This window comes from Notamacropus eugenii, chromosome 1 (genome assembly GCF_028372415.1).
Source record: "Notamacropus eugenii isolate mMacEug1 chromosome 1, mMacEug1.pri_v2, whole genome shotgun sequence".
In the NCBI taxonomy this organism is placed as follows: domain Eukaryota; kingdom Metazoa; phylum Chordata; class Mammalia; order Diprotodontia; family Macropodidae; genus Notamacropus; species Notamacropus eugenii.
Genome location: NC_092872.1, coordinates 423,957,405 through 423,971,445, shown reverse-complemented (window position 1 = coordinate 423,971,445; position 14,041 = coordinate 423,957,405). Strand labels below are relative to the sequence as shown.

Sequence of the window (14,041 nt, the reverse complement as noted above, 5' to 3'; positions counted from 1 at the left end):
CAGATTGTCCATGAACATAAGGTAGTTCTATAAAAACACATTTCCCAAGAATATTAAAATTTACCTTAAAAATTTTCCAGAGAAAAATATTGTTTCAAAGATGGACAATAAATTAAGTAAATAAAATTAAATAAAGCCTCTTTCTACTAATGAATAAGTATAAATAAAGGCCCAGTGTGTATAAAACTCACAGTTATCAGACTTTGCCTGTCAGTCATTTCGTAAAATTGGTATTGCTTTAAAACAGAAATGGAATGAGGCAAGAAACCTAAGAAACTAGACCTGACTCTAATTAATTGCTTGGTTTTTGGCAAGTCTTGTGGGCCTTCCTGTCCTTGTGTAGAAAGTGAAAGGATTGGAATAGATGACCTAAAGTCTTTTTCAGCTCTTACCTTAGCTTCTGGAAACCCCAAGACCTTTCCTCAATTTACGAAGCACCTCTTTTGTACAGAACCCTGGGGAAGACATAGTTCTTGTCCTCAGAAAGCTCAGTCTGAATATTCAGTTCCACAATGAGGGAACTATATGTAAATGGGCAGAGGATCTGACTTCATCATAGTCATATTGGAAAAGACACATGTCATTTCACAGAAAGAGCTGAGCTTTCCTCATGTGAATCTACTGAGTTTTTAGTCTCTCCCTAGGGGCTACATTGCCTGATTCAGCAGCCCTGTTTCAGAGCTTTTTAAGAAGAAATACCAAGGAAATGTGTTTGACTGTAATAACTTGGTATTTCGAAAAGCCATCTGAGTCTCACAGGTCTTGGGAAAAGGGGTGGGCTTATACATCCTGTGGCTTTAATTTTTGGCTAATTCTTTTTGGGAACACCTTTTCTCTAGGTAAAGTCATGAAGCTGAGTCCCAAAGCAGAAGAAGTAGCTACATTCTTTGCAAAAATGCTTGACCATGAATACACTACTAAGGATATCTTTAGGAAAAACTTCTTCAAGGACTGGAGAAAGGTATGTCTCCCACAGATTTTAAGAAAATGAAACTTTCCAACTCTTGACTATAGAGTGGCACTAGAGAGGTGAGAAGGTATAGGAAAAAATGATTCTCCATTAGAGTTAGAATTACTGAAAGTCTTTATAAGTTATGCTATGTGGTCACAGCAAGTCATGAAAACCTAAAGTTTGAAAGAATTGATTTTTGTATCAGAGGGAGAACATGCCCGTGCCAGTGAAACTGACAAATATACCGATAACTGATAAAACGGTTCCTTGAAATTAGAATGATATTTGATTGGACAAGCAGGAAAGAGCCCTGCCTCTGGAGTGAGAGGATCTGGGTTCAAGTCTCACCTCTGACACTACCTGTGTGACCTTGGGGCAGCTTACTTCACCTTATTGAGCCTCATCTGTAAAATGAGGAGGTTGGATTAGATGGCCTCTTCAGATTTCTTCAGCTCTAGTTCATGTAGTCCTTTGGTTGAATTTAATAACTATTGAATGAGCTTCTAATACTCAAGGTAAGATCCCAGACATTACCTTACCAAGGTAACCTTCTGTAGTTTATAATGTAACAGGAATAATCACATGTGTACAAAAGTAATTCTAATATGAGATAGAATATCTTATCTTAGAAGGATTATATGAAAGCAATGGGTAGATAATGACTACATTGACAAAAATAGGCAAATTAGAAAAGAGTGAGTGGGATTAGAAAAGAGAAGGATGAGTTCATTTGGGGTCATGTTCAGTTTGAAATGCTTCTGTGACAGGACAACCAGAGGGAGGTGTGGCATGAGTGTGGAAGGTGAGGCAAAGATTTGGGGGGTTTTTGTGTAAAGATTGACAGTTGAAGCTCTGAGAGTAGATGACACTGCCAGAGAAGAGTAAAGGACTGATCTTTGGCTAATAGCTGTGTTTAAAGGTGGATAGCAGGAAAAAGAAATTCCAGGAGTTATAGAACTAACGTGGTGTAGTGCCTCAGTAGCCAGGAGAGTACACACAGCTTTGTGTATCATCTGATCAAAGTAAGGCTTTCCAATAACAACTAAATGTAACGTTTTTGAGAGTTGCTGGCAGGTAGTGTAGGGAGAAAGCCTCAGTTCCTCTTGTTTGACTAGAGAAGGGATGGATAGCTCAGAAGGGTATATCAGCTGTTTCCTCTTTATTCTTGCTTATTTGTTTTTGCTACTTCTGCAGCTCAACCTTCATTCATATCAGACTGGGGCTTTCAGATGATACTGGCTAGGTGGTTAGAGGATAATAATTAAACTTCACTAATTCTGAAATCCCTGAAAAGCAACCTTGTTTAACTGCCATGTGAGCGGAGGAAGCTCTGTTTGGGTTGGTGCTTGGTTTTATAATCTCATATAATTCTTCTTCTCAGGAACCAGACCTGTACCAGAAAACTCTTAGTTATTGTGTGAATGTTATTAAACTGTATTCTTTTTAACTAAACTTTTTATTAGTTCAGACCAGCTACCTCTCACAGCACCTCACTCTGAATTAGTGAAATTTTTCTAGGTAAAATGGAAGAAAATAAAAGTATAGCTTTTTTCTTTCTATCTTTCTTTGTTTCTTTTTAACTTGGCCCATATTTTTGCCCACCAGGAAATGACTAATGAAGAGAAAAATAATATCACCAGTCTTAGCAAGTGTGACTTCAACCAGATGAGCCAGTATTTCAAAGCCCAAACAGAAGCGAGGAAGCAAATGAGCAAGGAAGAGAAACTGGTACTATGTCTATTTTTTTTAAACCTTTCCACAACAACACTAATAATCACAATCCTCATCTACATAGCACTTTATGATTCTAGCTATACATAGATTTCCATTTGATCTTTATCACAATCCTCTGCAAATGTTGGTTGTTACGCCCACAGCAGGTAAGGAAATTACAAAGTTGGGTTGTTTATCAAAGGTCACATAGTGAGGAAATGAGAAAGCTGGATTTTGTACCCAAGTGTTCTAACTTTATATCAGTCTTCTTTATGTAATTTCAGTCTGCCCTTAATTATAATGGTTGATCAGTCCATCTCCCTTCTCATTCTTGACTGGACTTATTTATCAGTAGGACAGTATTCTTGCCCCACAGAAATCTAGTTTGAGTCTTACTTCTTCAAACAAGAGTTCATGAGCAAGTACTTTGAATAATCAAATAAAAACCTAAGAGTTCTATTGATCTAATTGTAGCCCAAAGATTTTGTAGCAGGACTTTTGGTAGGTGATGGAGCAACCCTAATTCATTAGCGACGTAATTAATTCATACCTGATGTTGGCACTAAGCCCTCTCGCTCTTTCCTTGGCCTTGTTGACACCTGTCCTCGGTATGCCTTCCTATTTTAGATAACATAGTAGCAGTAGCCTTGCTCCCAAAGGTTTCTTTTGACATCCTTTCGCTTAGTACTGTCTTCTCCATTTAGGGCAAAGGTGCGAAATTGAGGGGGAGTTATGGGTGGAGGATGACAGGGTTTTCTTGCTGGTACCGATAAAGATGAAACTGCATTTTATATAATTGACTTGGGGGAGGTGGGGAACAATTGGGGTTAAGTGACTTGCCCAGGATCACAGAGCTAATAAGTGTCTGAGGCCACATTTGAACTCAGATCCTTCTGACTCCAGGGCCAGTGCTCTATCCACTGGTGCCACCTAGCTGCCCTTATAATTAACTTATAATGACATTTAGCTCAGGTTAGGCATCTAAGCCAAGGCCATCCAATCCTATTTTGATTTTCAGCTAATAGACTTTTTTCAGAGTTTGTGTTGCTCATTTCTATTAAAGGCTGATGATCTTCCTGGAGTCTGCTGATTAGAGCAGTTGTGTAGGGTTTTCCAAAGGTCTTAGTGCAGTTGTAAGCTATTAAAACTTTTGAGATATCTGTTTACCTGAGGACTTCATTTTGACTGATCTTTCTATATTTTAGGTATAAATAAATTCTGAACATCATATTCTTGGAGAATTATTTTTTACAAGGAAATTATCCTAATCTCCCTTGCCTTTGGAAAAGATATCACTTATTTTTTTCTTTTAAAAACTTTTTTATTCCTGTCTTTTGTTGTTATGTCATCTCCATTTCCCAATATATTCCTGTCTCAAAGTCCCTTAAAACAAAGAATTTTAAAAGGGGGAAAAACAGTCTAGGAAGACTTACAACCACCTCAGCCAAGTCTGACATTATATGCAACATTCTATACTACTTTTGCAAGGAAATGAGGGAGGTGTAGTCTTTTTTTTTTAATAATTAAATTTTCTTTTTTATTGTGAAGTTGACAAATATAAAGGAATATGAGTATTTCCATAAACAAAAAACAGAAAAAGGTATATGTGTGAAATTATGAATCTTATTGCATCATAGAACTTGGCTTCTTAAAGCATATATTAAGTCTAACTAATGTGTTATTATTACTAATGCTACCCTATTTGTCTTCTAAAGAACTTTTTTTCTCATCTGTATATTTTCACAATGTTTCATTGATGTTCTTTTCTTTATGACATCACTATCCTACTTCCCTTTCATTAAGACCCTCTCTCATCTCCCCCTAAAAGAACGTCTCCTTTGTAACAAGTAAGCATACTCAAACAAAGCCAATCCATATCTTGGTTGTGTCTGAAAATGTATAACTCATTCTTTACTTCTGGACCAGTACCCTGGGAAAGAGATGAGAAACATGATTCATCATTAGGCTTCTGGAGTTGTGATTGATTGATTATCACATTTATTCCGAGTTCTTCCTTTCAAAGTTATTTTCGTTTACAATATAGTAGTAATTATATAATTTCTTCTCTTGATTCCGCTTACTTCACTGTATCAGTTCATATAAGTCTTCTCGTATTTCTCTGTATGAATGTTCATTGTTGAAACAATTCTTATAGTCCCTGTGGGCAACTTAGTGGAGATTTCTTTACTTTTTTTATTGTTTTAAAAATAGAAATGTTTTATTGGTCTTTAAAAAAAAAAACCACTAACTCACTAATAACTCCTTCACAACCCTAATTGACCGGTAGAATTTTCCCTTATAACAAAGAAGTACAGTTAAACAAAATGGATTAACCCATTGCTAACCTAGATTTTAAAATTATTCCAAGTGAGATTGGTTTTTCTTACTCTTCCCTTCCTTCCTTCCTCATCCCCTAACTTTCTGATAAACTCCATCGGCCCTTGAAGAGAAATATCAGTGGGCCACAAAACAGCCCATGACTTCTCTCACAGAAGTCCAGACACCACACAACGTAAACGTATTAATCTGTACTTAGAAAGGGAAAGGACTTTCGGCAATGCAAGCACACAAGCTTGGCAGTTCAATATGAGACATGAGGTACTTGATCATTCCTGAGTTTGACAATGTATAATAAGACTTTACTAATTTGGTGAGCAAGACCACTATGACAGTGGAAAGTTGGAAGTGCAGTTGGCTTCCTTCCTATAGTCAGGCCCTTAAGTAGGGCTGTAGGACAGAGCATCCCAAGATTTGTCCAAGGGTGGAGAATATAGAGGGCTGCTAACTACATTTGTACTCCCTTTGCGTGGAAGAGAGGTGTGGGAAATCACGCCTGACAGTGGGGCAGGGGCAGGAATATAAGAAGGAAGAACTGATTGCTGTTTGATGAGAGGAGGGACTTCTGCTGAAGCAGAACACCAAGACAGTGCCCTGGGATTTATCAGGCAAGAGTAAAGAGGAGAGAGAGGACATGTGTGATGGGGCCTGAGCTCTGGCCCAGCCTGAGTGGTGGAAAAGGGAGGTCAAGTCCTGGTCTAAAAGCAATAGTGCATTAGGGGGCACCATAGAGCACATCTTGCTGCTCAGGGAGCAGAAGCAGTCCAGAGAACAGCAGTGAACCGCAATTGGACCAAAGAAAGATGGGGTTTAAAGTGAGGAAAAGAAAACTGTTCCTCATAGAGGCCCATATTTTCCTGACAACACCTTTGCCTCCCATTTCAGGGATTTTTTTCTTTCCTTCAGAGATTTGCCTTCTCAAGTGGCTCATACTTTTCCCGTGTCCATGAACTTTTATTTTTATATTTTGACAACTTTATTTCAAGATGGTTGGTTTCTTTTGTAATCCTATGCATTTTATTTTATGCATTTAAAAATATTATTCTGAGAAGGGATCCATAGACTTTATTAGACTGTCAAAGAAGACCAGGTCACAAAACACATTAAGAACTTCTGGCCTAAAGGACTCATGGTCATCTCTCTGAATGCCTGCTTTTCCTGAATCATAATATCTAATGCCGCTGCTTTGCAAAGGTGGTATCTGTGCCTCTGAGAGAGGACACAGTTGAGCAATCTTGCTGAAAGAGCACTGAAGTGGCAGAAATTTTGTTTCTAGCCTCTAATAACACTAATTCTAGGTCCTTCTTATCTTCTCTGCAAAATATAAATGCTGGGCAGTCCATGAAATTTAAACTATTTGACCCTACTCTCAACTCAGCCTCTTTGAATTTGAAAAAGTCACTTGCCTGATTGGAGGCATCATTTTTTCCCTTTGTAAAATCCAGAAATTACACTTAGTGGTCCCTCTGACATGTTAGGCATTTATAGGATTTCAGTGGTCTTAACCCCCTTACGAAAAGGATATGCTTCCTCTAAGTGTTACCATTCCATCCCCATCCCTCTTTCCCAATAATCAGGCTTCTAGAATGCCAGTTGTAAAGAAACCAGTGGTTTTAGCATCCGGTAATCAGCATAATTAAAATAGGAAGCTCCCCAGTAGTCCTTTTCCTCTGAGGGGACAGATTAGCCTTCCCATCAGTAAGCTTACAGGGTATTCCAAGGTTTCTGTCCCCTCCCTTGGAGTGGGGTCCACTTTTATAAAGCTTGCTCTGAGAATGCTTTGTGGTACTTGTCCCAGATATAAAAATTCCTTAATAATGGCTCTACCTCCAGTGATACATGAACATCAGCATGTATCACTGACTAAAATGTAAATGACTATCACAAAAAAAAAAAAAAAAGTTTGGTCAATGAAAAGGAAGACAGCTGTGGTGAGGTAAAGTGCTAGATTTAGAACCAGGAAGTCCCAGACAGTGTTTAGCTGTGTAACTGGAGCAAAGTTCTCTCCCCTGAAAAATGAGATTAATAATATTTGGAATCTCATTTCACAAGTTGTACTTTGTAAAACTTAGAGTATTATAAAAATGTGTAGTACTCTATACATTTGTTAAAATAATATCAATATTATTAATTTTAAATTATTATCATTAAATTATTGTTTAAAATAAAATAATTCTTGTGCTTGGAAGTTCAAAGCAGTCCTATTAGAGGAATCCATGTTTTCTTTAATCCTGGTTTTGGGGGGAGGGCGGGGTAGGATGTAATCTTTATTCCATATTCCATTATGCCTTTTGGGTAAGACTTTGGATATTCAGAGGAATAAATCATTTCACACTTTAGTCATTAAAGATCACTTGTGTCATGTGATAATTCTGAAGTCAGAATGATTGGAGCTCAAATTAAGGTTTCAGTTGAACAAATTTTTTAATTGCTTTTAAAATCTATATGTGCTTTTGGCCTATTGGCCAATAGATAAAATATCCTAACACATGACTGAAATCTACATTTATTTTTAATATTTTGTTTCTTTTCTTAGAAAATCAAAGAGGAGAATGAAAGGCTATTGAAAGAATATGGTTTCTGTGTGATGGACAATCACAGAGAGAGGATTGCCAACTTCAAGATTGAGCCTCCAGGTCTGTTCCGGGGCCGTGGCAACCATCCCAAAATGGGAATGTTGAAAAGGCGGATTATGCCTGAAGATATAATTATCAACTGTAGCAAGTAAGCACAATTGTCTTTGGCTTTCTTCTTAAGTCCCTAAAGTAGTAAAGGGGAGTGGGAAGGAGAATAAATGGGAAGGCTTTCTTTATTGGGGTGGCATATAACTCTGAAATTGCCCAACATAACAAGAGTCTATTTAGAAATGTGTAAATTACATACAGCTAAATATTTCAGCTATTTGAGGGATGTTTTACTAAGAGTAGAGAATGGGTAAAGTTGGCAATTTGAGCAAATAAGATAAATTCACATATATACTTACATATATGGGGGGGGGGGTATTTTTTCCCTTTCACTTTTTAGGACACCGTAGCCAGCTTCATAGATTTGGAAAGGTAATTACTGTTGATTACTTCTCTTCACTTAAATGCCTTCTTGTCTTATTGCTCTCTGTAGAGATGCCAAGGTTCCTCCTCCTCCCCCTGGACATAAATGGAAAGAAGTTCGACATGATAACAAGGTTACCTGGCTGGTGTCCTGGACTGAGAATATCCAAGGATCTATCAAGTACATTATGCTGAATCCGAGCTCACGAATCAAGGTAACAGAGCACCTGGAAATAATAATCATCCCAGCCTATGTGTGTCTTTGTGTGTTGGGAGGGAGACCTGAGTACATGGGAATCTTCCCTTTGTTTTTGAAAAAAGAATCCCACAAAAAAAAATCTTAACAGCTAAAATATTCACATGGATATACTTTAGCACCATCTAAAAGGATGGACCCCATTACAGTGAACACCCAGGGCATGTTTGATTGTAGTATGATCTTTTAAGAAACCCATAGTTAGAAATTAGATACTCCATTTATCTGACTTCAGGAAGGGAATTATCAAATGAAAAGAAGCTACCCATAGCGTTTCAGAATTATAAGGAGTATTAGAGATCATCTAGTTCAGATAAATGAGGAAATTAAGGCCCACAGAAGTTAGTATTTATTAAGCACCTACTATGTGCCCAGCACTGTGCTGGACACTGGGAGTACAAATACAAAGAATAAAACAATCCCTGCTCTCAAAGAGCTTGCATCTGAATAATATGAATGTTAAGGGAGTAGTTAAGTACCACATAGTTAGAAATGGAAGGGGCTCTCAGTTGAAGGAAGTCAGCAAAGTCTTCAGGGAGAAGACAGAGCTTTATGTACACTTTGGAGGAAGAGAGAAGAGAGATTCTCTGAGATAGAGAGAGAGAAAGAGAGGGGGAGAGAGAGAGATACATATGTAAATGATATACACATATGCATATGTATTTAGAGGGACTACATTCCAGGCATGGGGGAAAGATGAGCACAGAGACTCATCGTGGAGTATTATGTGTGAGGAACACGTAGAAGTTCACTTTGTCTGGATCATGGAGTACAGTAATGTCCAACAGTAATGTCCAATGAGATTGAAAAGATAGGTTGGCATGGAGTTATGAAGAGTTTTGTGATCTTTATAGAGGAGTTTATGTTTTGTCCTAGAGGCAATAGGGAACCACTGGAGTTAATTGAGCCAGGGAGGAAGATGATCAGATCTGCACTTAAGGAAATTCATTTTGGCAGCTGTGTGGAGAATGGAGTTATCTAGCAAAGAGATTTTGGTGGCTTTGTAAGTAGAGGAAAGGAGTCAGATGTAGGATATATGACAGAATAGAAATGACAAGATTTGGCAACTGGTTGGATAAATGGAACAAGAAGAAAGAGTTAAGAGCCTAAGATGATGTCACAGTTACACACCTGAGAGACTGAAGGAATGGTGGTACCATTACCAGAAATAAAGAACTTTAGAAGAGGGGTGGATTTTAGGAGAAAGGTTAATGAGATTCATTTTTATTTTCAAAATCCTTTTTTGAGCTCTTCCATGACCTGAGGCTATTGCACATTTATTTTGGAGATTTTGGATGCAGAAGCCTTGACTTTTAGGTCTTCCTCTGATGGTATGCATTGTTCTTCCTCATCTGAAAGGATGGAAGAAAATACCTCTTCACCAAGAAAGTAGCTTTCTATAGTCTTATTTTTTTCCCTTTTTTGGGCATTTTCCCAGCCAGTTACTTGACTTTTGAGTCCTTTGTCTAGAGGAGGGTATACTCTGGGGACCTGTAAGTTCTCAGTTCCTCCAAGGTAGCACAATCAAGGAAGAGGAATTTACTCCTCTTCTGACCTGCACTGTGGTCTGGGAGCAACCACAAGCTTTTCTGCTCAGGATCTGTGAGTAGAATTCTCTCTCCAGAACCTCCACCAGCTCTCCCAGCCAGTGCTCCTCCTCACCCTAGGATTGCCACTCAGGGCTGAGATCCAGATCAGCGGCTCAATTCTCCCATGATCTTTAGGCTGAGGGCTCCAAAATTGAATACTGCCACCGCCTGGGACCACCTAGGGCCGGGGCTAGGGCAGGACCCTGCTCCCATCTCACCCAGGTGAAAGAACTTTCTCACCAACCTTTGAAGCTGTCTTTGGCATTTGTGGGATGAGTAATCTGGGAACTGCAGCTGCTACCCAGAATTCCACACCCTGAAGCCTGCTCTAGTTCTGTCCCAGCTGAGCCTTACGGCCAGGGCTGGGCTGCACTCTGCCCTGAGCCAGTGCGGTAGCCCTTTCCTCTTGCCAAGACGTCTTGGACTGGAAATCTCTTTCACTCTGTCGTTTTGTGGCTTCTGCTGCTCTAGAATTGGTTTAGAGTCATTTTTTACAGGTATTTTATGGGCTGTGGCGGGGAGAGCTTCTACAAGGCCATCCTTCTACACCACCATCTTGGCTCTGCCCCCCAAGATTCATTTTTAAAATGTTGAATTTGAGCTACTTGTGGAACATCCAGTTTTTATTCAATAGGATTGAAGCTCAGGAGAGAGACTGGGACTGGACATATATAGATCTGTGAGATAACTGCATAGAGATAATAATTAAACTCATGAAAGCTAACAAGATTCCCCAAGAGAGGAAAAGAAAATAGATCCAAGACAGAACCAATGAAGTGATTCGTTCAGTTTCATTTAGGTAGTAAGTTGCTAAGCCAAAACTAGAAGCCAGTATTTTGGTTTCCAATCCAATTCTTTTTCCACTAAAGCACTATACTCTATACTTTTGTACTCGAAGAAAAGAGAGTATGAATTGCAGCTCACATTCAGGAAGCTGTTGTGCCATATACCTTCTCCCATGGTCTTCGAGAGTTTGGATGAGTTGAGTTGAAAGCCAAAAGGGCATTGTAGAAGGATAATTGATGTTTGTCATCCAGACAAGCCAAAGGACTTTTGAAGAGCACAGTTCTCCTTGCAAGTATAAACAAAGTATAAACTCCGAGCATAAACATGTGAAATATCCTGTAAAAAACATAGGCAAATGTCTTCATTAAAGAATGAGATAGTTGCATAAATGGTACTAGAGAAAAAGAATCTTTGCCTTATAACCTGGTCCATTAAGCATTACCATGAGAAGAATTTGGAAATATTTTGTTAGAGTAGATATTGGAAAGAGAGAAGGTTAAGTATGAGAGAAAAGCAAATTGTATGAAAAACACATTGCCCACCTTATAGCCTGCAGTTAGGAAGGTAGTCTGTTGAGTTAGCCTATTAGTACATGTATTTGAACAGGAATTGCAAATGATTGGGGGAGAATTGTTAACCAGACAAAGAGTAGAGATGATCACAAAAGATAAAATAGATAATTTGATTACATGGAACTGAAAAGCTTCTGCGTGAGCAAAAACTATACAGCAAGGATAGGAAGGGAGGGAACTCTGGGTATCAACTATTAAGTAAGGATCTGATATCTAAGATATGCAGAGAATTAACACAAATAACATAAAATTAAGCTATTCCCAATGGATAAATGGTCAAAGTATATGAAGAAAAGAAGAATTTGTTGTTGTTTACTCATTTTTCATTTGTGTCCAACTGTTTATGACCCCATTTGGGATTTTCTTTTTTTTTTTTTTTTTAATACAAAGGGAAATTTAATTTCAAATAACTATAAATTGTATAAAATATCTGAGGATCAGCCTTCCAAGGCACACAAAAGACTGGTATAGATTCAATTACAAAGCACTCTTTAAAGAATTAAAGACCAACCTAAATAGCTGGAGGAATATTTAGTGCTCAAGTCTAGGCCATGCCAATATAGTAAAATGACAATATCACCAAAATTAATTTATACTTTTAATTCTATACCAATCAAATTTACCAAGAGTATACTTTACAAAGCTTTATTAAATAATAAAAAAAATTCATTGGAAAAACACAAGACCTAGACTATCAAAGAATACAATGAAGAAAAGTAAGGTCCAGGGCGGTTGGGATTTTCTTGACAGAGATACTGGAGTACTTTACCATTTCCTTCTCCAGGTCATTTTACAGATGAGGAAACTAAGGCAAACACAGGGTTGAGTAACTTGCCCAGGGTCACACAGCTTAGTAAGTCGTAGGCTGCATTTGAACTCAGGTCTTCCTGATTCCAGACCCCTCACTCTTGCTCCACAATAATTAATAGCTATATGAAAGACTACACCAAATTACTACTAATAATAAGAGAAATGAAATCAAAGCAACTCTAAGGTTTTATCTCACAACTAGAAATTTGGCACAACGGCAAAAGATGGAAATAGTCAACATTGGAGGGGGCTGGAGGAAGATGGAGGCACTAATGTACTTTTAGTTGAACTGTAAATTGGCCCAACCCTTCTGAAAAGCAATGGAGAATTAATGTTTTTTAAAGTGCTTTTAATGAAAATTAAATTAATTAAAAATTAACTTTCTAAAATATTCCATCCTTTTGGACCCAGATATCCCACTGCCAGTCATACTAACCCAACAAGAAAAGTCCCTCATGAGCCATTATATTCATAGCATCACTTTTTGTGGTCATAATGTACTAGAAACAAAGTAGATATCCATCGATTAAGAATTGGCTAACCAGGCTCCCTTCACTGTAAGGAATGATAAATCTGAATGATTCCGAGGATTAAGGGAACAGTTCTGTGAACTGATATGGAAAGAAGTAAGCAGAACTAAAAAACTGTACACAATGACTATAATGTAGATGTAACCAAAAAAAGAAAGAATATTCCTAACTTGGGTACAAGATAGACAATGGACGACAGCCCCTCCAAGTGCTTCTGGTGGATTCCTCTGCAGGAGACACTGGAGCAGGAAGAGTAAACCAAATAGTGACTCAGACTAGGATTTGAGTCAGTGGAAGCTGTTTGCCGAGGAGCCCACTGAATTAAACTCCCTCTCAACCAGGAGTTCTAATCTGGAGTTCTCCAACTTCGTTGTTGTTGTTTAAATAGCTTTTTATTTATTTGTTTTGTGTGTGTTTTACATTATCTAGATTCCCTCCCTCCTGTATTTCTTCTCCTACCTTTCCCACATAGCCATCCCATTTAACAAAGAATATTTTCATTTTTATTTGTTGTTTTATGGAAAGACATTAATGAAATTTAATTTAAAAACATATGATCCTCCATTTTTTTAATGATTGAAAAAGCATTTTTCTGGGAAGTGCTGTGCTAAAGAAAAGTATTTTTAAAAGAAAAAAGAAGAGGGAAAATAGCAAAATCAATCAATACATTGGAAAAAAATCTGAAAATCTGTGCGGTGTTCCACACCCATGGACCTCCTGCCTCTGCAGAGGAATTGGGCGTGGTGTCTTTTCCTGTCTTTTTTGGAGCCCTGCTTGTTCTTTGTAGTTTTCCCATGTTCCCCTTTGATTGTTTTGTGGTGGTTGTGTCTGTTTACATCGCTGTAGTGCTTGTGTGTGTTTTGTAGGTTCTGTTCACTTCACTTTGCATCACTTCATGTAAGTCTTTCAGTCCTTCTCTGTATTCATCGTGTTTATCATTGCTCATTAGCTTTTTAAAAAATTATTCCTCTATTTCAAGACAGTTTGCCTTTGTATTTCAAAATAATAGGCTTTGCCAAACTACCAGAGGAATCCGTGATGCAAAAAAGATTCCGAATCCCTGCTCTAAAGTAAAGCCATTCCCTACACCCCATCCTGCACCTAACTTTTATCATTCATTTGGTACTTAGCTGGTATAACTGTTTTATTAAAGTGCCCTATCTCCCTAACTAGACTGAGTTCTTTGAGAACAGGAAAAAGATGTTTGTTTCTTTGTCTCCAAGTCGTCGCCCCAGGCCTTCCACATAGTAAGCACTCAGCCATGTGTAAGGAGGAAACACTGAGAAGTCACCTTCCATCAACAAACTAAAAAGTCTAATCAGACTTTTTGTTTAGGGCTGAGTGCCTGACTTAAGACTTGGAAAGCTGGGATGGGGACCAGAGAAGAGTTGGGAAGATGGTCATAGGATTAGAAAATAAGAAGGAAAACAATATTCCTAATATAAATTG

At 38.1% G+C, this 14,041-nt stretch overlaps 1 protein-coding gene across 1 annotated transcript in view; it reads left to right on the top strand.

Moving 5' to 3' along the window:
- The window catches only part of TOP1 (DNA topoisomerase I), a 117,851-nt gene that overhangs the window by 89,664 nt on the left and 14,146 nt on the right, over positions 1–14,041 (top strand). Inside the window, exons 10-13 of the mRNA XM_072631491.1 lie at positions 840–961; positions 2,558–2,680; positions 7,539–7,726; positions 8,120–8,264. Of these exons, the coding sequence (XP_072487592.1) occupies positions 840–961; positions 2,558–2,680; positions 7,539–7,726; positions 8,120–8,264 (578 nt within the window). The remainder of the gene's footprint in view (positions 1–839; positions 962–2,557; positions 2,681–7,538; positions 7,727–8,119; positions 8,265–14,041) is intronic.